The sequence below is a fragment of the Pyrgilauda ruficollis genome, unplaced genomic scaffold (genome assembly GCF_017590135.1).
Source record: "Pyrgilauda ruficollis isolate IOZ18807 unplaced genomic scaffold, ASM1759013v1 scaffold22, whole genome shotgun sequence".
Taxonomy (NCBI): Eukaryota; Metazoa; Chordata; class Aves; order Passeriformes; family Passeridae; genus Pyrgilauda; species Pyrgilauda ruficollis.
The window spans coordinates 4859622-4883168 of NW_024521428.1; the positions used below are offsets into that span (position 1 = coordinate 4859622).

Consider the following 23547-nt stretch of genomic DNA (forward strand, 5'->3'; position numbering starts at 1 on the left):
ATTGATGTCTCAAAGCAATACGCTCAGCCACTGTATGCTACCTTGCTTTGTTTAGCGTTTTGTCTTCTGTTCCTCTGCTGTGTCTTATTCACACTTGGGCCTTATACCAAGTTCACACACATAATTCCTTTTCTTTGTGACTCATCTTGTAGTCTTATAGGTAAAGGTATGAATCTCTGCACAAAATTGCATCTCAGGTACTCCCAGGTTTATAATCAATTGGATTATAGCAAAGGTAAGGTCCTGTAAAATCAAGGCAACCCTGACGTCTGGGAGAAATGATGCATCTGACTCCATGGATATCAGAAGGCTAATTAATTACTTTATTATACTATATTATTCTATATTATATTACAGTATATTACATTACATCTAAACTGAATCTGCACAAGCACTCCACTCCACTGAACAGAACAAAATCTCGTCAGCTGACAGTTCTGACACACACGTGGATTCAATTGGTCAATGAATCAAAACACTCACACTAGAATCCAATTACTAAATCCCTTCAGATCAATAATTTTCTATAATGTATTCTACTTGTGCACAACAAGAGGAGCAGCAATTCAGATATGAATTGTTTTTTCTTTCTCTGAGGTTCCTCACTGTGATTCCCAGAAAATCCTTGGGAAGTTTTGCTTTGCTTTTCTCTGTGAAGAGAAATGCGACTAGAGTAAGGTATAATGCAAAGCAATAATAGAATATGATACAGCTGGCTGACAACATGACAAAACACTACACTCATTTTTCTAGCATATTGGCTCTTTTAATGATGATTTGGGGTGAAGGAAGGGGAACAATATTACCAATTTCCTGATTTCCTGCTTTTGAGCTTGTGGATCCCTGTCAGATCTGACTTCATCCTTTTTTGAGATGGGGAGTAGCTATGATTTTTTACAGTGGTTTTTTTGCTTGTGGAAAGCCCTGATCTCATCCTTCTGTGGTTTATTAATGGCTGGGCATGTGGAACTAGTCTCCAGTTCATATTGACCTGTGCATGGCAATATTTTAATTTTTTAAAACAGTGATTCATCAGGGTTTCAGAATAAAGCAAAGAGGATCTGCCAGTCAAGAGATCTATCATGACTGCTGTTCCATCTAAGAGACTTGCGTGGAGTGACTGTGAGTATTTCATTACTATTTTTGCATAGGTTCCATGTTCTTTTAGATAACTTCCAGTTATCTTTGGATCACTGTGGTGTGCATGCTGGCTGTACAAGCCATTCTGAAGCCGTGCCACACTCACCTGGGCTGTGTATGGGGTGCTGTGCTGACCTTTATGTATTTTTGGGGAAGGAAACTGGGAATGACTGCTCAAGTGACTATAAACAATGCCTGACTGTATTCAAAGCTCGAGCAGCTGCAAACCTACACCTGCCTCTCTCTAGAGTTAACATCTGTCGCTGCTGCTTCTGTACAGAGCAAAGGAGGGCTGGTAAAATGCCAGCCTCTACACGCATGCCAGCCCAGCGTCCTGCTTGTAGGACTGATGGCTGTGAAAGAACTCATGCTAGTCTACACTTTATAGAAGCCCTCTGTCACTGAAAGATGATTTCTGAAGATAAGAGACTCATTTCCTTTATGTAGTGTTAAATGTGTCTAACGAACCTTTGGAACCAGGTTGGTTGTTACAATACTTGAATTTAGCAGGGAGTTCTGATCGTATTCCATACTAGGCTGAAGGTTATTTTGGAGGCATCAGAGACAGAAGTACCTTTCTTTGTATTTTGGGACAGTTTGTTATATGCAGTACATTTGCAGGCAGTTTACAGTATATGGGCAATGGAGGACTGGGACGCACCAGATCATGTTGGTACCGGGGAAAATGTACAGAAATTTCCAAAGTCCACAGAAAGCAAACTTAGATACAGCAAGGGTATTTAATCAACTAGAGCCAGCTTAGCTCATGCAGAGTATTTTGGGAATTAACAGGAAATACCGAAATCCTCCTAGAACCTCTGTGCTGAAGAACAGAGGCATTATTGTTTGTCATTGCTTCCATTTCTGCCTTAGCACTCTGGGGTCTGAGCTGCTGCTGCTGCCAAATGCAAGTAGAGCTAGCCTGGCAATCCATACTGCTGTGCTCAGGTGTGTTCCGTGTCCTGTAGAAGTTAAAAGGAACCTGGACCTTCATGTCCATGATTTCTTGTCATACACATGATCCATCACAGCCCAGAGCAGAAACTGACAGAACCATCATTTAAACTTGAGGCAAGTGATGTTACCGGAGGGAACTTCACCAGCCTTGCAATAAAGTCAGGTTCTTCTGGGGGCAATGCTATTGCTTATGGGACGAGTTCAACATAAATTTTTTAGGAAATACTTGTTTATTGCATAATGCTTCTAATGTCTATGTAGTGATGGTCTGACAGTCTTTGAATGCCTATTATGTGTCCTGATTTCCAAGACTTAGGAGAGATGTCTTAGGAGTTGGAAGAAGTGCCATTTGGCAAACTGGACTTACATTTCAGGGCTTGAATTTCAACATACAAGAGACATTTACTTTAATAAATTGAAAGTGAATGTATATGGATGAATAGAAAGATGTAACAGCAAGTGTATGTGTAGGACTGAGAGCAACTTTCCAGATTAAGGACATTATTCAGTATGAAAAAAAAAAAAGAAAACAAGAGGTGAGCTATACATATATACAGTACCATGAAATACAGGTAAAGAAAGGAGAAATTAATCTCATTTGGTTTTGAAATTGTTTGGTTAAAATATAAATGTAGTGTTTCCCTAATTTCTCTTTACAGCAGATGCCTTTGATTTAAAGCACAGACAAGATCCTGAAGATTCCCATGAGGTCCACAAGAAGAAATCAAATGAGAAGAAAAGGAGACTGGCAGTTGGTCAGTGGAGAACAGATGTACAGTCCCTTGTTTCTTCTTCTAAATGGCTTCAGCGTTATGGTCTCAAAAGAAACAAATTGTCCCTGTCCCAGATTTTGTCCCAGATTGGATTCCAGCATAGGAAAGGTAAAAGACAAATCAATAATAGGATAATAAATCCCCCAACTTTGAATAGTCTAGAGAGTCACACTCATTCTGAACCCCAATGTATACAGTGGAGATTTTCACATTGTCTCTTATGATAATGGCAGAAATGGAAGCTGTATCCACAGTTGCTGATATTGCCAGTTCAAAGAACTGAGAAACTCCTTCTCCTTTTGATGTGAGAAGGACTTGGGGTCTGAGAATGCCTTTCCTTACTCAACTGTACTGTTTCTTTACCCTAGGCTGCAGTTCACATCCTCACCAGTAGATCTGTAGCTCAGAAATAGCTGATGCTGCTGAGACTGTTAATCTTTTTCTTGCAAATAACACACGATAAGATCTCTGTCTCCTTTCAGATGGCAAACATAATGTAGGCCATGCCATAATCTGTGATCTACTAGTGATCTTCACGGTTAGTAAACGTGCTTGGGAATAGGATATTATTTCTGGGTATCCAGCTTTAAGGAAAAAGTTAAATTTAATTAGAATTCAGTCTGCTTTTCATGCAAAGTCAGACTATAGAAAAATGTTCTTTTGCAGTTATCTGACAGCTGGAGGGGAAGAGTTTGCTAATAATTATTAACCACTGCCATAATGGTGCTTTGCAGAGCATGGTAATATATTCTTTTCTTTGAACAGCTTGCTGCCTGAGAAGTAGGAATTGTAATGTATTGCCATAGTTCTAGGCTGCATAATTTAAGGTTTTGGCTGGCTTGTCTCCATGGGGCATTCAAAGATCACCAGCGCAATTCCTGATATCTTGTATGCTGCAGATGAAAAAGAAGCTGTTAAGCAGGGTTAGAGTTGTTACAGTGTTAGGAGCAGAATGTACTAGCGGGCAGGGCAGCATGGTGTACAGATAGCTGCTTTATGACGTTAACTATTCCCACCCCTAATGTTTTCCTATCAGTGGAGATCCTGGAGAAGATTTGTAGCTACTGAAAGTGCAGAGTGCAGCCTTTTCCTTAGATGCACTCACTTCTGCACCCATTAAGTTGTGTAAGAGAACAGCATTATCTGTACCAGATTTTGTATTTGGTTTGACAGACAAATATTTGCAAGTCCTGTTGTGAGATTGCCCAAACCTCACAATAATTAAAGTCCCGTGTAGCTTTTTGGTCTACAAGTAATTAGATGTGGGTTTTTTCCTCACTTCTGACTAAACTGGGAGGAAGCAGCAAAAGCAGGGCTGCTCTATGGGAGGAAAATGAAACAGGAACCAAAAGGGACTGCAGCCCAGGCAGTGCCCTCACTGAACAAGATACAGTCCTGCAGCAGGGCGAGGCAATTAACCATGTCTAGGGTCCAGCCAGGGAATGCAGCCAAGGACAGCAGGAGATGCAGCCAGAGGTTGAAAGCCTCAGGGCCCCAGCATAGATACAACCAGAAAATAAAACAAAAACAGAATTAGAATTTCTCTCAAGTTTCTTAATGTCAAGAGCTCAGTACTGATGCAAGTGCCTCACACATGGATGACATACACATCAGCCTGAAAAATGCCTGTTTGAAGTAGTCCTGAAGGTTAGCAACTTGATACTTTGTAAATTTTACTGTAGATTTTGTGACCGCCTTGGGGAAACCTGTGGCTTCTCGATATGCAGATGGTCTGTTTCCTCAGTACAAGAGAGCTCAAGATGGCAGCGTGTATAATGTAAGTGTGGCTGACTTGTGGTACCTTCCCAATGCACTTAGAAGTTATCACTGTAGCAGAATGATGAGACTAAAATACTTTTCTGTGACAAAGAATACTTTTATTCTTTGTGAGAACTTCATCTTTTGATAATTTTTTCTTCTGCTTTGTCAAACTGTTAGTGATAACTATCAGTGGTAGAAAAATTAGATATCTTTTTTCCTTTCTAAATCTTAGTCTCTTGCCTTGGTGCAGCATTGCAGTAAATCTTTTCCAGACATGATTGCAGTTTCTAAGCAACATCTACATTGTCTTGAAAGAGGGAACCCTTAAAGAGAAGATGCTCAGAACTAGTTTAAAAAAATAAAATTTTAATCAATAAAACAAATGGGGACACTGAAATAAGAAGACATAATGCGCTGTCATTGCCAATGCAAAGCAGTGCTTTGCTTAGTGCCAGCAGGTCACAAAAGGCTCAGCCTATTCTACAGAGACAGCTAGCTGGATCTCTGCCCAGGCTCATGTTCTAAGGAATGTCTTAGCAACAGCTGCTGGCAACCCCATTGTTAAGAGAATGGATTCTGATTGAAGAGATGTGAGTGTGGAAGGGAAAGAGTTAATTTATAAAAGATTTTACAAAAACAAATGGCTTGTCATTTTTTCTGATTACTAGAGTCACTTCTGATGTCACAATGCTTAAAAATGGGTAAAGAACCATTTCAGGGAGCCTTTCCCCCTAATTTTATTCCCGTTAATTCAGTATGAAATATCTACATAATGTCTTTTAATCTTGGGACATACTGTGAGCAGCAGGAAGGGCATTTTTGCTACTATATAAAATCTGGTCAGATCTCCTTTAGGATATTGAGTACAACATTGTATACAATTACTACAGGCTTAGAGGAAGCAATTCAAACCAGAGTAGGTTCTGAGAAGAGCTGCTAGGATGAACTGCAGTAGAGTGACGACCTTATAAGAGGGCTTGGTTGATGCTGAAATGTAAGCCTGAAAGAAGACAGAAGGGTAGTATTATTGCCCTTGAATGCTACAGAAAGGCAAATTATAGGGATAGGGAGAAGCTAGTAGTAGTTTTTTCTGCTAAAAGGCATGCTAGTCCAAAAATACATGGATATGAACTGAATGAATAAAATTAGGCTGGACAGTCAGAAGTTTCCTGGCCCTCAGAGAAATGGAAATCTGCACTTGCTTGCTACACGTGAGAGGGAGTATTCTAAGAAAACTGCTTTATTTTAAGATGGAGTTTGGTCGGTGTAGTGCAATAAACTTCTTTGCATGAATCTGACTGTCATAGGAGGAAACTGGATTTCTAAGTGCTCCTTCCCAGGCCGACATTCCTTTGGCAGACTGCCTGAGACTCTGTATCTGGGAGGCACATTACAGGGCCCGAGCTGATATTAAAGAACACAGAAAAATACAAATGAGAGGGAGAAGTGTGCAGACTGACACACAAAATATCTTCTCCCTGAGAAATGTTCTTGTTTAAAAACATTTGTATTTCCAAGGTTTTGTACTTAGTCCTGGAAAGGAAGTTAGAGGTAGAAGGCAACAAGTAAATCAGCTCACATGGGACAGAGATATTGGGGAAATCTGTGGTGCATTTTTAGACTCACAGGCCATGGTGAATGTGTATGCACTTATTCATAGGGAGGATGTGCTGGTTTTAATTTTAATACTCGATCTAGACTTGATTTTACTGAAAAGATATAGGAAGTTTTAGTTGTTGATTGCAGTTAGTTGAACTAAATTTGCCTAAGCACCTACCCACAAATAGTTAATCTGTAGTGCTGGGCATTGTTAGTTGAATAATAGTACAAACAAGAAACATTTAACGTTTTTCTTTCAAATGCTAAAGACAAGGTGGAGATTGAAGTGCCCTAGAACCAAACCGTATGCTGCATTGTATTGCTGTAAAAATTTTTTTTAAGGCCAGTCAAAGTTCTAGCCTGAGAAGGTACAAAGTTTCTGTGTCCTTGTTTGTTCACCCATCTGCTCTGCAGTCCTTTCTACATCCTCGCCTCTGTTCAGCTCATTCTAATTGCTCCAGTTTTGAGACAGACAAGTCAGACAACCCATTGGCACTGTCCCATGCTCACATAAAAAGATTATGAAAAGCAATTAGGACAAAATGCAGTGCCTTTTCTTTATAGCTTAGATGCATTTGTCAAGTATATGCTCTTGAAACAGTGGAAGGAAAATGGGTTGTTTTCACTGCTACCTTATCTGGCATATCTGACACTTACAAACTAGCTATGCAGCTGTGCTAAGCTTGGGGCTGCATTTGTATTATTTGTTTTGATGTTCAATTTCCTTCTCTCCCTTATTTGAATAAAGCTGACAGCCAAAAAAGAACTGATTCTTCATTTTGTGGATTGTCTAATTGGAGCTATTGAGCTATATAAGCAGCGAATGGAATGGTTAACCAGTGAGAGCCGGCAGATATTTGGAGTGATTCAAGAACAGTGCATTGTCATTGTGTTGGATTTTGGCACTGCAGCTCCAACTGAATTTGATCTGTGTCGGGATGCACTTTCTATGGTGCTTGTGGAGCAGGTGATACAAATTTCCAGATTCAACCTCATTCGGTAAGCAGAAAGAATCATAATCAAGAATGGTTTGGGTTGGAAGGCACTTTTAAAGGTGATTTCATCCAACACCCCTGCAAATGGGCAGGGACACCTTCCACTAAACCAAGTTGCTCAAAGCCACATCCAGCATGACCTTGAATCTTTCCAAGGATGAGGCATCTCCCACCTCTCTGGGCAACCTGCTCATGTGTTTCAGTACCCTCATTGTAAAAAAATTCTTCATTTTGTCTAGTCTGAATATAGGTTCTTTTAGCTTAAAACCATCACACCTTGTCATATTGCTACAGGCCCTACTAAACAGACTGTCACCATTTTTCTTCTAAGTCCCTTCAAGTACTGAAAGGCCACAATCAGGTCTCCCCAGGCTGCACAAAGAAGTCCATGTAGGCCCATTGGTGGAGAATAAAAAGGAATTGCGTGTTATACATGTTTGGGTAAGGCACTTTCTGTACTGGAAATTTTCGTGGTTCATGTCGTGCTAATATCTGTAGATTTCCCACCGATTTTCACCCATAGCCATGCTGAACTTGCCACTTCTATGTAACAGAAGGACACTGTTACCCTGAAAAACAGATAAAGGGTAACAGAACACAAATACCAACACATCTGCAAAATCAGAAGGATTTGCAACAGCAGTAGTACCCTTCCGATGTTGCAGTATTAGTGAAACAGTGAGATTCTATCTGACCACCTATTGCGTTCTTGTGTCTTTAGACATTACAGGTTTCTCCCTTGCAGCTAAATGTGCACTCCCCCAAGTGCCATAGGCACAGGCACAGCCATTTGTATTTCTGCAGATTTCCATGGTCACAGAAATCAGTAGCAGCACTAGGAAACAATAGTAGATTTCCATAACAAAAGAAGATTTCCAAGCGCTTGTTCCCTAAGAGGAATAAATTAATTTGCATTTAGTTAGAAGAATAGAAGCAGCTATTCAAATTTTACCTATCTGCAAAAATTCTCATATATGCATGAGAGTTTGAATGTGTAAGCTTGGGTTTGGATAGATGAGTGGAAAAAAATGATGCACAAATTAGGTAATACAATTTTAAAATTGGCTCCACAATGTTAACTTGCAATTACATGGTGATTCTTAATGTTATTTTACCCAGGCATTGTCTTACACATTTGATTCAGGTGCCCTATCTTAATTCTTTAGATTGTGATACTACTGAAATTTGGAAAGGGGAATAATAAAATTTCAGAAAGGTTTGGGTTGGAAGGTACATTATAGACCATCTAATTCCAAGCCCCCTGCCATGGGCAGGGACATCTTCCACTAGACCAGATTTCTCAAAGCCCCATCCAGCCTGGCTTTGAACACTTCCAGGGATGGGGAATTCACAGCTTCTCAGGGCAACCTGTCGAAAAAGTAGATATTTTCCAAAGAAGGTATTTTCCAAAGCAGATAGCTTCCATAGTTTTTGAGAACAGAGAACTTTTTTAAAAAAAATGAACTGCAAAGCCAAGTCAAAATTGAAACAATAATTGTGCTCATCAATTTGTTTGTTTTTGCAGGAGGGAAACAAAAGACAATACAGTATATAAATTACTACTTTAAAAGAATCTTGGGTAATACATTTGTCTTTTAGATTTGCAGGAAACTCTTCAAAATAGTTCTCGATGGTCACAGATACTGGAACCTGTTGGTTTTATAGTTCCTTTCTGCCTTTTTACAAGTGCACAGGCAAAAGTGCTGATTGGCTTTGTACTTCTGTTCTTCCATTAAGACTACAGTCTTTTGTCAATTAAAATACCAAAAATCCTCGTGTCACAAATTTTATTTTTGGTGGCTAGATAAAGATGAGCTGTACTACCAAAAAAAGTGTCAGTTAAACTGCTCTGACACCAAGATCATGGAGCAAATTGTGGAACAAGACCTGTGGAATACACTTTTCTTTTTCATGCCCATATTTTAAAAACCTGATTGAGTTTTTATGATAAGAAGAGTTGTGAATCAGGAAGTCTTTTTTGAAATACTTTATCTCCTCTGATGCTACTTTGGAAACAGTTGTCTCAAAAAAAAAAATCTGTAAGTACTGTAAAATTACAGTATTTTTCTAATGGTTTCATTTTTTCTCTGCTTCCTTTATTGCAAGTCTAGATTTAGTATACTGTAATTCTTATTTAAGAACATAAAAGAATTGTAACAATAGCAGAGCTCCACTCTCTTGTTCTGCCAGCATGATTCTCCCTGTTTCTGATTTATAGTTAATCTCATTTTCAGTGCTGCTCAGGATCTTATGAAGTGGCAACAGAAATGTACTCCTGTGTCTGAGCGTACTGTAAAGTCTGCAGTTACATGGCTCTGGAAGCTGGAGCATATGACAGCTGTCAGCCACACCAGCTCTGCTGAAGCTCTGCTGGAAGCCATGGGTGATGAAGCGGTAAGCTCATACATCTTTTCAGAAGCCCAAGTAAATCCAAGAGTGTTCAGTGCTAGGCTGGCTGCTGTGATTTGCCGTGATCAATGTTCCAAAGATAAATATTCATGACAGCATTTGGAAAGGATTTTTTTCCCCTCAAGTGTAACTGCATACTATGCATAATGATTGTCTTTTTATGTAAATGTACTGTATTTTGAATTCAGAAACTTGTTTATTTTCTTTTCTAGAGTACCCAGAATAAATAATATTCAGTCATTAAGGGAAAGAGAAAACATCTTGCCTTCCATTTTCTTTGCCATATAAGTTTTTCAGGACTTCAGGTTTATGAGAAAATTTCTAGTATCAACTTTATTGAAGGCAGGGAAACCATTTTTATTTTGATATGTATCCAACTTGCTCAGGAAAAGTTATATTTAAAATTCAAAATAGTAAGTACAGAGATTTATGGAAGTATTAGCTTATGATAGGACTACACAAATCCTTTTTCATCAGCTAGGTGATAGCTAGACTTTCTTCCAGGACAGAGACAAAGCATGCACAATTATTCCTGTAATTAAATGCTGTTCATTTTTAAAAGTACCCTATTACTTTATTTATTAAAATAGAGTCACAAGAAATGAAACATATATGCCATTATTTGAGCTAGTAACTTAAAACTTGTGTTTTTAAAGATATATTTTATTACATTTTTTTAAAATATATATTCTTTCAGTTCTCTAACACCTGAATTTAATGGAAAATTTGGCCTACTGTCTGTGGGGTAGGGTCATTGGTTTTCACTGCTATTAGGATCCATTCCTGTGCACAGATTCAATCCTAACTCATGTAAATCTCTTTCTGGAACATTGTGTGAGGAAGAAGGTAAATTTTGCTTGAGTTACCTTCTGGTTCCCTATGTTGCTGGATTCTCATCCAGATGAGCCTTGATGTTTGGAAACTAATATTAAAAAGGAACTGAGTACAAAGGAACACTGAGTAAAAAGGAACAAATTGTTCACCAGTGAGATTTTTTTTTTATGAATGCTTTTTTAAAAGCCCCCTTCGTAAATTTTATTAGCATTTTCAATTTGCAGTATTAATACTGATTTCCTGATGAGTAACCAAAAAATTGTACTTAGATTTCAGCACTGTCTGGATGAAAAAGTCTTGTTGGACCTGGTGGGTCTCTGTTTGAATAAACAGAAATTAAAATCTGTCAGACAATGAAACATGTATCATTATTTTTCCAAATATTGGTGGGCCAATAGGCAATTTGGAAGAGTCAATTGTGGCAGGTGCTGAACATAAAATAAACTTCAGTTGCTCCTAAACAGAGTCATTATCATTCATAACTAACAGTTCACTTAAGAGCAGTGTTCACTGTAGTGCAGATGGGCATACCCCATTTTGTTCATAGACAAAACTGCTCTGCTTACTGAGCAGTCATGAATAACTCATTCCTAAGAACTGGCTTCATCCACAGAAGTTGCTCCAAAACAACACAAAACAACAGCTATGTTTTTTTGGTTTTGTTTGTTGTTTTTTTTTTTTTCCCTAGACATGGCTTTTCTTGTCATTCCTTCAGCTGGTCTTTTCTCCCATATGTGGTGATTCCTTAGATTTCCTTCCCTTATGACCTGCAAATCCCAAGCTCAAGATCAATCTTCTGTAATGTTGTAATCCTTTGAGCTCTATTTGCCACAACTGCCTCCAGTTCTGTGTAGGTGCCATTCCATGAAGTGTGGATCACTTATCCAAAACACCTTCCCACCAAGATCAAGACTGTGAAGAGCTGTTCATGTTGTTCTCCTTTCTGTTCTTATATGAAGTTTGTTTCCTTGTTTAAATATATAAATTACAATTTTCAAAATATGAAGGACTCACTTGAAAGGTTTTAACCTTTCCCAACTAGCCTATGAAGAACATTTCCTTTGTGGTATGTCATTGCTGGGTTTGTAGTTAAGTAGAGTGAATTATCTGTGGTTCATAATTTTTAGAAATTTTCTTGTGGGGGTTAGTTCTCTTTCAGCTATGCCCAATAAGTGTCAGTGTTTTGAAAGTTGCAGAGGCAGGCAGTGAATCCATTGAAGAAAGTGTGAAAATTTCTATTCTTGTTGAATATCAAGTTTATGAATTAATGGCAGTCTTAGAGGGGAAGGAGAGAAGACGTGAATCTGAAGGAACACAGGGAAAAATGGTTGTGCAAAAATATGTATGCATACCTCTGGGCCAGGAGCCTCTTCAACAAAAGCAGTAGGAACATGATGTTGTCCAAGGACTGGGTTTCATCTGGGAGACTTGTGTGCAGGCTCAGATAGCTTTTTAGCTGGAGTAGGCAGACAGGGAACTTTGTAAAACTGAGCTAAAACACAGATAGGTGCAAGAGTTCATTATTTTTGTTTCTGTATACCTTTTTCTAAAACTAGTAAGTATTTTGTTAATCTTGTACTTTAATAAAATACATTAATTATCTCTTCACCTTTAGTATTTGTCTAGAATTATCAGTGATGCTAGGACACTTGGTCCTGCTTGCTCCCAAATAAGTGGAGTCTGTAACTATGGCCCCTGCCTTCCGCATGGAGCATCTCGCTCCTCTGCAAGATCCAGAAGTTCAAGGAGGCAAGGTGCTGCTTTGTTAGTTTGCCTGATCCAGCCTGAAATTGAGTTGCTGCTTGGGAGAGACATCTTCCAGTGTTGAGGAAGGTGCCAAAAGGTCCGTGAGGGAGGATGCTTGAAATGCCGAAATTATTCAGGGAGCTAGAATACAAATCAGTATCCAAGGCAATAGTGGAAATGTATGAGCACACTTGTAGGTGATACTGAATTTGCATACTACATTGCTTTACTACATAAAATTATGTGAGTGCAGAGACATTTCCTCAGTGCCATCCCAAACTCAGATAGTTGTCTTTTGTGGTGCACATCCCGGGATTCATATTCATAGAATATAGAATATTCATATTCATAGCATCATAGAGTCACAGAATGGTTTGGGTTAGAAGGGACCTTAAACACTGTTTAGTTCCAACATCCCTGGCATGGGTGTGGACACCTTTCACTACAACAGGTAGCTCAAAGCCCCATTTAACCTGGCCTTGAACACTTCCTGGAATGGGGCATTCCTAACTTCTCTGGACAATTGTTCCTGGTGCCTTACACTCTCATAGTGAAGAATTTCTTCCTTGCCTCTAATCTAAATCTACCATCCTTCAGTTTAAGGCCGTTCTTCCTTGTCCTTGTGAAAAGTCCCTCTCCAGCTTTCATGGAGGCCCCTTTAGGTCCTGGAAGGTGCTATAAGGTCTCCCCAGAGCCTTCTCTTCTTTGGCTGAACAGCCCCAACTATCTCAGTCTGTCTTCATAGGAAAGGTACTCCAGCCTTGTGGTCATCTTTGTGGCTCTTCTCTGGACTTGCTCCAGCAAATCCATGCTTTCTTATGTTGGGGGTCCCAGAGCTGGACACAGTGCTCCAGGAAAGGTTTCGTGGGTATCGAGTAGTGGGGCAGACACACCTCCCTTGCCTTGCTGGCCATGCTAATTTTGATGCAGCCTTGGATACAGTTGGATTTCTGGGATGCAAGTGCACATTGCTGGGTCATGTTGAAATTCTCATCAACCAATACCCCCAAATCCTTCTCCTTAGAGCTGCTCTCAATCCATTCTCCACCCAGCCTGTGCTTGAGCTTGGGATTGCACTTACCCAGGAGCAGGACCTTGAACTTTGCCTTGTACGTCATGAGTTTCACTTTGTTTAATGTCTCAAGGCTGTCCAGGTCCCTCTGGATGGCATCCCTTCCTCCTAGAGCATCAGATACCACAGAGCTTGGTGGTGTTGGCAAACTTGCTGAAGTCCCAAGGACAGTCCCACTGCCCTTGTCACCAACAGAGAAGTTAAAAAGTGCCAGTCCCCTACTGACCCCTCAGGAGCACCATGGACATTCCACTTGGACATCAAGCTGTTTGCCTTGACTCTTGGAGTGCAATGTCCACTCAGTTCCTTATCCACAGAGTGGTCCATCCACCAAATCCATGTTTCTTCAATTTAGTGACAAGGGTGTCATGCAGAGCAGTTTTAAATGCTTGATAGAATTCCAGGTAGATGAGGTCAGTAGCCCCATTGTAGAAGGTTACCCTTAGTAGTTTGCCCTTAGTGAAGCCATGTTGGCTTCTTATTTTCCCTGTGCCTTAGCATAGTTTTGAGGATGATCCACTCCATGCTGGGCTCAGAGGTGAGTGTATTCAAATATATTTTTTTCAGTTAAACAGTGATTTATCATGTATTTAGCTGCTGGTATGTACCATGATATGGAACTGATATACTGCACATATTGTCTTGAAAGTCATCATGGGATAGCTGTTTATTACATTGACTTTTAATGATGGTGAAAATTCAAGAAACATTCTCACCATGAGGATCACTACATGGATAAGTGCAGGTAACATAAAATCCCTCATAATGTAATATTTAAGAAATAACTAAAGGACATTTTTCAGCTTCTCTCACTTCTTGTAACAACATTTTCAGAATACAAGTGTGTGGGGTTATAGTAAAACTGCCAAGCTCCCTCTGCCTTGGGAAGTATAAAAAATACAAATAATCTGTAAATACCAACAATAGCTTTCAAATAATCACAGAATCACAGAATATGCTAGGTTGGAAAGCACCCACAGGATCATTGAATCCAACTCTTGGCCCTGCACAGGACCATCCCCAAGAATCATACCATGATTGTCCAAATGCTTCTTGAACTTTGGCAGGCTTGATGCTGTGACCACCATTCCAGTGCCCAACCACTGTCTGTGTAAAATATTTTTCTAATATCCATCCTAAACCTTCCCTCACACAGCACGGGTCACCACAGAGAAGAAATCAATGCCTACCCCTTTTTTCCCCTCATGAGGAAGTTGTAGACTGCTATGAGGTCTCCCCTCAGTCTTCTCCAGGCTGAACAGACCAAGTGACCTCAGACACTCGTCATAGAGGTTCTTGCCAAGACCCATCTCTGTTGGCTCTCTCTTGGATGCTCTCCAATAGTTTAGTGTCTTTCTTATATTGCAGTGACCAAAACTGCACACAATATTCAAGGTGAGGTTGCACTAGTGCAGAGCAGAACGGGAAAATCACCTCCCTTGATTGCCATATTTCCTAACCTCAGAATACATGCTGCCAGTAAAACTATGTCTGGTATAAAGTTCCTACTTTTCAGCCCTGGCAAGGCACCAACATAGCATTTCTAGATAAAAGTGGCATATGGCACAGAGCCTTTTTCTGAGTAATGGTGCACTTGTCCTTCCTTACACCTCTCTTTGGCTTCAGTTAATGTCTGTGGAAAGAGGCTTGCATTGGGCAGAATCAGAGCCAGGACTGTGGGACAGGTTCTTGTCTCACTTGAGGAAATTTTGTGTGGCCTTCCTTTGAATTACTAGCATAAATAAGAGGAAGAACCAAAGGTCTGAAAATCTTACAGCCCAAGTAATGCATCAGTTTTACCAAATTTTCCTACCAATACTGAAGACAGAACCATGCTTGAATAAGTATCAGGCATTTATGTAAAACAGTGTCTTCCAATTACCTTTTTTTTCTGTTTAATGACAGGTTGAAGCTGTTTATTACTTTGCTGTGGGGGATGTTCCAGTGGACACAAAGCAGCTACTCCTTGAGAAGGTTTCAGATGGTTCCTGTCCAGTCAACACGGTGTCTTTCAATGCTAGGGAAGATGAAACGATTCTTTTTCTGAAGGAGTTGAGCCACTTGGCCTCTGGCAGGTATGACAAAGAAGGACAGTAAAGATTTCAGTATTCATGAAGTTCTTTGCTGATAAAAATGGCATTGGGACATACCTGAGTATAATCCATGAGGAAAATGAGACAAAACTGTTCAGTAAGTGATATGGGGATATGGAAATAGTCTTAAGAGATATGACTAGAATGCAGGCCCTACTTAAACAGTCCAGCATTTTTCTGCATATGTTGTCACTGGCTTGCAGAAAGGCTATTCCCTTTTTATGCCCAAAATCATCTGTCATCTGCCTCTCTCTTGAAGTCTGAAAAAAACTGTTCAGGAGAAATGGTCACAACTTAAACTAAGTTTTTGTTGTGTTGCTTTGTACATTAGTACAAAGCATTACATTACTATCCACAAGCACCAGAAAAAGATCCAAGAGTTTTGTTGGGTCAAGTGCCATAGAGACAAGTACTGAACAGGAGATGCCTGGCCTGAATGAGCAGCTCATGGAATAACAGAAAAATGTTGGGGTGTTATTCTTCAAGCCTGGTTGTGTGAAAAAGCAGTTCTGTAACATGCTCTCTAGCATCCTTTTGGTATGGTTGGTGGAAATTAATATATTCCACATGGCTTTTTGTCTGCTTTGTCCTGGGAGTCAGCCATGTGGTGAGAATCAGCCTGTAGTAGAAATGGATAAGACGACTTAAATCTTGATTCTGTTATCAAAATAAGGAAAACAAATGAACAAATACAAAACCCACAAGACCAAACTCATGCTCAACAGCAAGAAGGCAGTAGGAGTCAGTAGGTGTTTCTCTGCTTAACAGAAGTCACCCTACAGTTTCAGACTTGTGAAATTGCTGCTAGCTTTTTCTGTTTCACTGTTGTTTGTGCAAGAGTGGGAAGCCCTCCAACAGTAGAAATCTCCCAAATGACAGCAGAGCAATTGGTAAGATGGCAGCTGCTTAGCTCTTTTATAGCCATCTGTGTTTAGAAATAGCTTTTAGGAGATGGGAGCGTCTGCCAAAAACAAGACTGGGAAAGCGTTATGTTTGCTCTGGTCTGATGTGTGTTTAAAATTATTGTGGTCATTTAGAATCATGGTACCTCTATGGTACCAGGGACATTGCCAGTCACTATCCCTCATTTTCTTTTGGCAGTGTTTATACCTTCATTATTAAAGGAAAGTGTTTCTTGTATGGTACAGAGGCAAAAAGGGTTGTGGCAGGGAGCTGAGAGGAATTTTTTGTTTGATACTATTCTCACTGTCGTCTTTTTGCATGAGTCTAGATTTGTGCAGACTTACAGGGCCTGTTAATAACTTGCTGGTGGATAGTTGCCCAACAACTGTATATAAGTTTAAGTCAGCTTTCCCACAGGAAGAGCCAAGTTCATGGGCTTTTCAAGCCTTGAACCTGTTTCTAGTGTACTTCTGTTTTAGAAATGCATCTTTTTCCTGCTCTGAAAGCTTCTCTGTTTTGACAATGAGGATAAATAAAGTCTGCTTGTCATCCTGATTTGTATGTCCATAATGAAATAAATGTTCCTGCTAGGCTTTCAACTGGGAGGATAATCTGATAAAAAGGTGTTAGTGTCATCTCAGACATCTCAAATTACATGCCTGCTCAGCCTCTTAAAAGCATTAATTAAAAATAGATTTCCAGGAAATTGAAGAGTAAGGTGCTTTGCAGTTAGTAATATTAAAAAGAAAGAATATTCTGCATGAGAAGACTTCAGAAAGTGCATAAATGTGTATAAAAATCTTGAAGATGTCAATAATCTTATTGTAGTTGAAGCTTTAGATATAATTCTGTAGTTGTGTGTGTGAAAAACATCTCTTTAAAATTAGAGAAATATTTATGTATTTTGTGTACTGATTGAAACTCATTTTGTATTACAGATTCCATGCTTTTGCTGGGAAGAATAACTGCAGAGATGCTACTGGACCTGCACTAAAATATGAAGAGGATGGAAAAGGATTAATTGCCCTGAACTCTGGAAAAGTGAAAGGGCGAATGCCACTAGGTAGACAATATAAACCCCAAGATTATACTGATATTATCAGCAAGATGTCAGAATAGAAATGTAGTTTAGGAACTTGATGAGTGTAAAATCAAAAGAAACCTGTAGGTGTGGGTGGGGTGAGGACAGGACTGCTCTGGAAATGGAAATTCTCTGTGTGGGAAGGAGAGGGCAAGGAAAAGAGGAAAATGAAGAGAGTAGAGGATGTGCATGTGAGAATGAAAGAAAAATGAAAAAAAAGGGAGAAGAAGATAATTTATTTAGGAATATGAAGAATGGTGCTTGTGTTCTTGTGCCAGTGGCCTTGCAGAAATGTGGAAAAAGGAAGAGGAATAGTGTGGCAGACCATATGATAAATAGCCAACATCAATATGGGCCAAGTTCATCAGTAATATAAGGGGATTAAATCAAAAAAAGGTTTACTTGCTTGTCCCAAGAATTTGTCACAAAGACAGGCAAAAAGCATGGTAAACTGACCATAGAGAAGACAGTGCAAAGTGATGGTGGGAGGATTGATAGAAAAAATACCAGGAGGAAACAACCAAAATAAACAGTTTCACTGGTGGGTGGAGCTGGGCAGAAAGCTCAATGTGTTTCATATTAGTCACAGTGCTACTTCCTCTGGGTAAGTGTTCAGTGGGGGACTGGACTGTGGTTTCAGCCAGGGTGGGAGGAGAGGGGCTTGTGATGTGAAGTGAGTCTTTGTGTGTCAAATCTGATGTCTTTCTCAGCAGGAGAGTAAAAAAAAATACTTATTTTAGGCATCAGGAGTCATAAGTTGTCTTCAGTCTAGTCGCTCAACACACCTACCCCCTACTCTCCCTTTGTGCTGGGGCCATTGCCCCAAAGGTAGAACAATGTTATCCTCTTCTCACTGTTAGGGAAAGTATGGCATAAGGTGGATTTGGTATCTCATGTAAGGCTGTTTGTCAGTCTTGGATTGACTGGCCCATATTTGGGTTGTAATCAAGTTTCTTGCATATTAACCTATCCTTCACTAGGACCATGATTATAACAGCACAAGAGAAAGAACCATTGTGGGGGTGAGAAATAAAGGAGTGAGGTATCACCTGCTTTTTTGAGTTGTGAAAGGACACTCATGCCTCACCCAAGCAGAGTTTAGAAACCAACAGCAGAGTCTGCTTCAAAACACTGTCGTTTCATACTAATGCAGAGCAGTATAATGATTGCCTTCAGTCTGCTGTGAGTGCTTTCTTGCTGTACCACATTTGGGGGTGTGCATGGGGGGAGCTGCCTCTCTCTTCCCCTGGGGCAGTCAGCCTGTTTCAATAGATGAGCCTAGAGCTCCTGTATGACTGAAATTACTTCCTCACCACTGTTTCTAAAGCTGAATAGCTTTAATCACTCAAAAGGGCAGTAATCCCCTTGAAGTGCATTGTCGGCTGTGTCTTATTGATATTATGGAGTAGAATTTACACATTAAAAAGGAGCACAATTAGCTTTCTGCATTTACTGGGTATTACAAGCACAGCCGTGACATCACTGGCAGCCAATTGGAGTGTTACAGTCATATGCAGAATCTTAAGTCCTTTCAGAAAAGAAAACACATTGAAGACATTATTCTGGTCTGTGTCTGATTTCTCTTGTTTCAGAGACTCCTTCAAGGGCGTAATAATAAGGCAGTAAAAATAAAAGTGTTGATTACTCACTAATGGGCTCTGAAACTGGTTCTTGGATATGTGGCATAAACTACGCAAGGAAATAAATAGAGAATGAACTAGAGATTTAATCCTCCAAATGTGATGTTTCTAAAAACTAAAGGGAGGCACAGGAATATTTTGATTATGTTCCTTTTTGCACCACAAATGCAACAGCTGGAGGCTGAAACTCATAACCATGTTATATGGACTGGAAAAGCTATTTTAATGACATCTGATAGTTCCTGGGTATCCACTGAATATCAGCATTTTGCAAATACTGGATATCTTTATGTTTATTCCTTTTCATCTGCTTAACAAAACAAGTCAGACCTATTTAAAATTTTAGATAAGAGCTCAATTTTCCCCTCTTTTGCATCTTGAGCAGACATTTAGAAAGCAAGTGTGATAAACTGACAAACCTTTACACTCAGTTTGAGTGGGTGCTCAAGATCAAAACAGGTGTAACTCATTAAAGAATTAGGGTCCTTATGCTGGCAGCCTCAGATTTACTTCTGGCAGAGAAATGCTTTTACATAAAGCCTTATTTCACCAATATGATTATATCTCCTCATCCAGCACTAATTCTCCTGTTATCACTTCTGCCTACATTCTTTGTGCAGTTTATTCATCTGCAAAAAGCTGTAGAATTAAGCAATTTTGTTATGTAGTTAAAATTATAAGTGGAAAGGAGGTGACATTTAATTTGGAACTTGAAGACATAGAGGGCAAGGAATGGTGGAAGCTGTGGAGAAAAGATGTCTTTCTGAAAAAGGGTACATTTGTGTCATCTGCTTGGAGTAACAGGGTGATAAGTGCTACATAGTGCTTGAAAAGCAATGGTGCTTTGAACTCGATCCTAAAATGAATACAGGGTCCTAGGTGGCTGACACAGAAACAGTAAATTTCTGTGTGGTGGTTTCTGTGTGGTGGAGTAGATGAGCTGGCAAGTGTAGAGAAAATGCAAATGGACTGAAATCAGGATTTTACTGATGTGATAAATCCAAAGTGTCTGACCTCCTTGTGAACAATATAAGGCTCTGTTCTTAGGTGTGCTTGATTTTTCAGATTTAGGGAAATTCTTCAGATTAGGACTTCTTTTCCTAGAAGCTGTAGCAAAGATCATTGCCTCTGCTTTTTTCTTGCATGTGCTTTGTCTAGTCTTAGCAGCCTAACCTTGGCCTGGCAAATCTCTTTGCTAATGTGTAGAGAATGATGCAGATAGCTGTTCTGTGATACCACATGGGATACAAAGTTCATTTGCTTTGTCCATTTGCCCAGTGGAAAAGGGGCAGGATTGGTCTGCAGTAAGTTTCAGTGCTGTTTGACCTGGCAGGCATGCAGGTAAAAGCTGTGGACTACCCTCTTATACTTCTTTGTGCCTTCATTCATTCCCCTCTACGTGGAGATTTTAAAAATCAATGCTTAAGGGTGTATTGCTGTGTTTTGCTGCCACGTGGAGGCTGAGAAAGGGACTGGCAGTAAAGAAAATCTATTTCCCCATCTTTCCTTGCCAGCAAATTAATTTTCAAATAGATCTTACTTTATTATGTTTGGATTTTCTTGCTTCCACCGTTTAAGTCAGGTATTCAGACAAGCAAGAAATGCTTCTGTTTTCCATGATTTGCTTTTGTATTGGTATTTGCTTCCCATTTCAAAGATACTGTAGATACTTTGGATATTTTGTAGGGTTTTTGTTAGGGTTTTTTTTTTTTTTAAGCAGGATTTTTTTTTATTAGCAATATGGAAATCAAATTGGTTACAGTGACTTGTCAAACAGGGTAGGTTTGTTTGTGGGGAAGTAGATGTGGAAAAGCTGCTTCTTTTGAGATCGTCTGCCAGTTAAATAACTGGGAAATGGAAATGAGGGCAGTTATGAGTTTCCGTGTACACGTGCAAGTGTGGTTGTGGTTTTGCTTAGGTCTGACATCTTGTTTCTCAGTTTGTGGGTGTCAGCAAAATGCTTCTGGCCCTTGCCACAGGCTCTCCCCACAACCTTCCTCATCCTCTTCCTCTTTTCTAGACCCTCCCTTCTCCAGAGCAGAAACGCCTTTACCTGCAGGCAGGGCACTGCTGGAACATTACCCAGGGTGAGGTGCTCTGCAGGGTCAGGATGGTTTTGGGGAGAGCCAAGGGAAGCTGACTGCGCTTGGTGCAGGCTGGACATGTGCAGCAGGGTGTTCAGGCTGGTCCCCTTGTGTGTGACAGGTGGCCACCCTCCTGCCATTGCAATGGGGTGGGTTTTGAGTCAGAAACGGGGGTCCCCAGGGGTCTGGCTCTTACACTGCCACCCAGAGCAGCTGAAAGTTCTTCATGGCAGGGTGAACAAGGAGGGCCCTTTCTCTCCCTGGATAAAGTAAATTTTTAAGACAAGATTATTCCTGGGACAGGGTGCCTGGATGTGTACAAGAGACAGTGGCTTGGAGTGGTTGTGAACTGCACCCTCCAGAGGGGTGACTTTCTTTGGTTGGTGGTCCCCAAAAAATGGCACATCTGAGGTGTGAGCAGAAGGAATTTTAACAAAGTGAGGTGCATGCTTTCTTGGTCATTTACCAGAGATGTGCTCTGAGGGATGGGCCACAGCTGAGAGCCACATCCAGAAGATGCTGTGCCTTGCATGTAGGTTTTGATTTTGGGGGTTCCATTTTGAAAGACACAGGCCACTCCTTAGCTGTAGGGGAAAAGAGGCTGAGGCAGAGGTGCAGTTGAGCTTCCTGTGTAGAGAGAGAAAGCTGCTATGGATATCACTGCTTGCAAGCTTCTCTCCCAGTTGAATCCAGGAAAAATGTTGTCAGAAAAAAGGTTTTAAGAGCTGGAGTTTCACAATGTGCAGTTCTTGGTGCCTGCATTTGTCCTGTGTAGCAAGCGACATCACGCACACTTGCTTTGAAAGGCATGCTGTGCTACAAGCTTAAATGAGGAAAAAATATCTTCTCATGTAATACCAGTTCAATTAATCTATCTTAATGGGAACAGTAACAATAATCCTGCAAAACTAATGAGTCCATAGCATCAACTTAAGGGGAAATGAAGCAACATAATGATATAATTGTTATTGTTTTAGAGGTAGTTAAGTTTCTTTAAATATTTATTTAAATATTTCTTTAAATATTTTCAAATGATTAAAAATATTTTAAAATGTTAAAATATTCATAAAATTAAGTCTGGATGACAGTAATTGGCAGCTTGTGGAGGATATCCAGATTTATTTAGAGACAGCACCACTGGAATTGCATTCTTAACAGCCTTAAACTTAGAACTATGTTCATGTGTGATGTGAATGCTTGTGTTTGCATTTCTGGGGAGAGATTGCTTATAAAATAAAAGTTTAATTCTTTCTGAAATATTTGAAGGGAATATTTTTCTTAAGTTTAACAGATAATGACTACAGACTGAGGGTTTTTTTTCCTCCCTTTTGTGTTTTATGTTGTGGAATGATCTGCCTTACTGAAGCTTTTTGTGATTTAGGAAATGTTGATCTTTGTCCTCATGGCTGCAACAGATGTTTTGAAATGCAGGAAGGTCCCAGGAGATGGCAGTGTACAATAGCACAATTCAAAATATTTGTTGGAAACTGAAAGCATTTGACAATTAAGTTCTTATTTGTATATATTTTTTTTTCTTCTGGGAAGCTTATCAAAGAGGTGGCAGCCTACTTTGGTAGACAAGTTTGTACATCTTATCTTTCATACAGTGAACCATCACTGTATGTTACCTGAACCATGGATGATAAGATACAGTTTGCCTTGTTCAGCATTTTTATGTGCAATTCATTTATAGGTTGTGATCTGCAATAGTTTGGAACCTGTATTTGTGGTTAGGATAGCTGATGATTCAGTTTCTTTTAGATTTTTACTGTAACACTGCACACATTTTCTCTGCATTGTCCAATGTTGCCATTTAAACTCTGAGACTAACTTAATTTAACACATTTTTAATAGTGATCCTACTGCTTAGGTATACAAGGTGTCTCAATGTTGAAGTTAAGAAAATGTTGTCTCAATTCCAGCCTTGGATCTAATTTTTTTGAAAATATAGTCTGGCAGTAAATTTTTTTTTGGTAACATTTGTTTATGACTGTTGAGGATTGTAGGGATGAAAAATTTCATCAGATAGTCATCAGGGAAAGAAGATTTAAATAAAATTAATCATGTACTTTAGGAAATGTAAAGATTCAAAAATGTCTTCTCTTCAAAATGTCAAAACTGCGTTGACTCTTTGGAGCCAAGTTTTGCAATGAAGTCCAGGGGGAAATAAATGGATTTTGTTGTGGATTTGCCTTATTATTTTCCAAGAGTGTTAAAATATATTTTTTCCACTGTGGGAACATTCTGTGGCCAACTTTGGAGGTTAGCTCCAATGTACTAGACATCTCTCATATCCTGGAGCCAGGTTTAAGCCCTTTTTTTGAAGTCTGTCAGAGAACAGCGTTTGTCATTGCAACAGGACCTCAGGAAAACAAGGTTATATGGCAAGATCTGGGTATACCAAGGACTTCGTTGTGATTGAGGAGTTACAAGAAGCTGAAATTGTATAAAAATGTGAAG

At 39.7% G+C, this 23547-nt stretch overlaps 1 protein-coding gene across 1 annotated transcript in view; it reads left to right on the forward strand.

Moving 5' to 3' along the window:
• Nucleotides 1-1060: 1060 nt before the first annotated feature.
• VWA3B (von Willebrand factor A domain containing 3B) overlaps nucleotides 1061-23547 on the forward strand; it is a 56537-nt gene continuing 34050 nt past the window's right edge. Inside the window, 7 exon segments of the mRNA XM_041468414.1 lie at nucleotides 1061-1122; nucleotides 2760-2978; nucleotides 4553-4647; nucleotides 6979-7229; nucleotides 9460-9619; nucleotides 15192-15361; nucleotides 17221-17345. Coding sequence (XP_041324348.1) covers nucleotides 1083-1122; nucleotides 2760-2978; nucleotides 4553-4647; nucleotides 6979-7229; nucleotides 9460-9619; nucleotides 15192-15361; nucleotides 17221-17345 — 1060 coding nt within the window. The 5' untranslated portion in view covers nucleotides 1061-1082.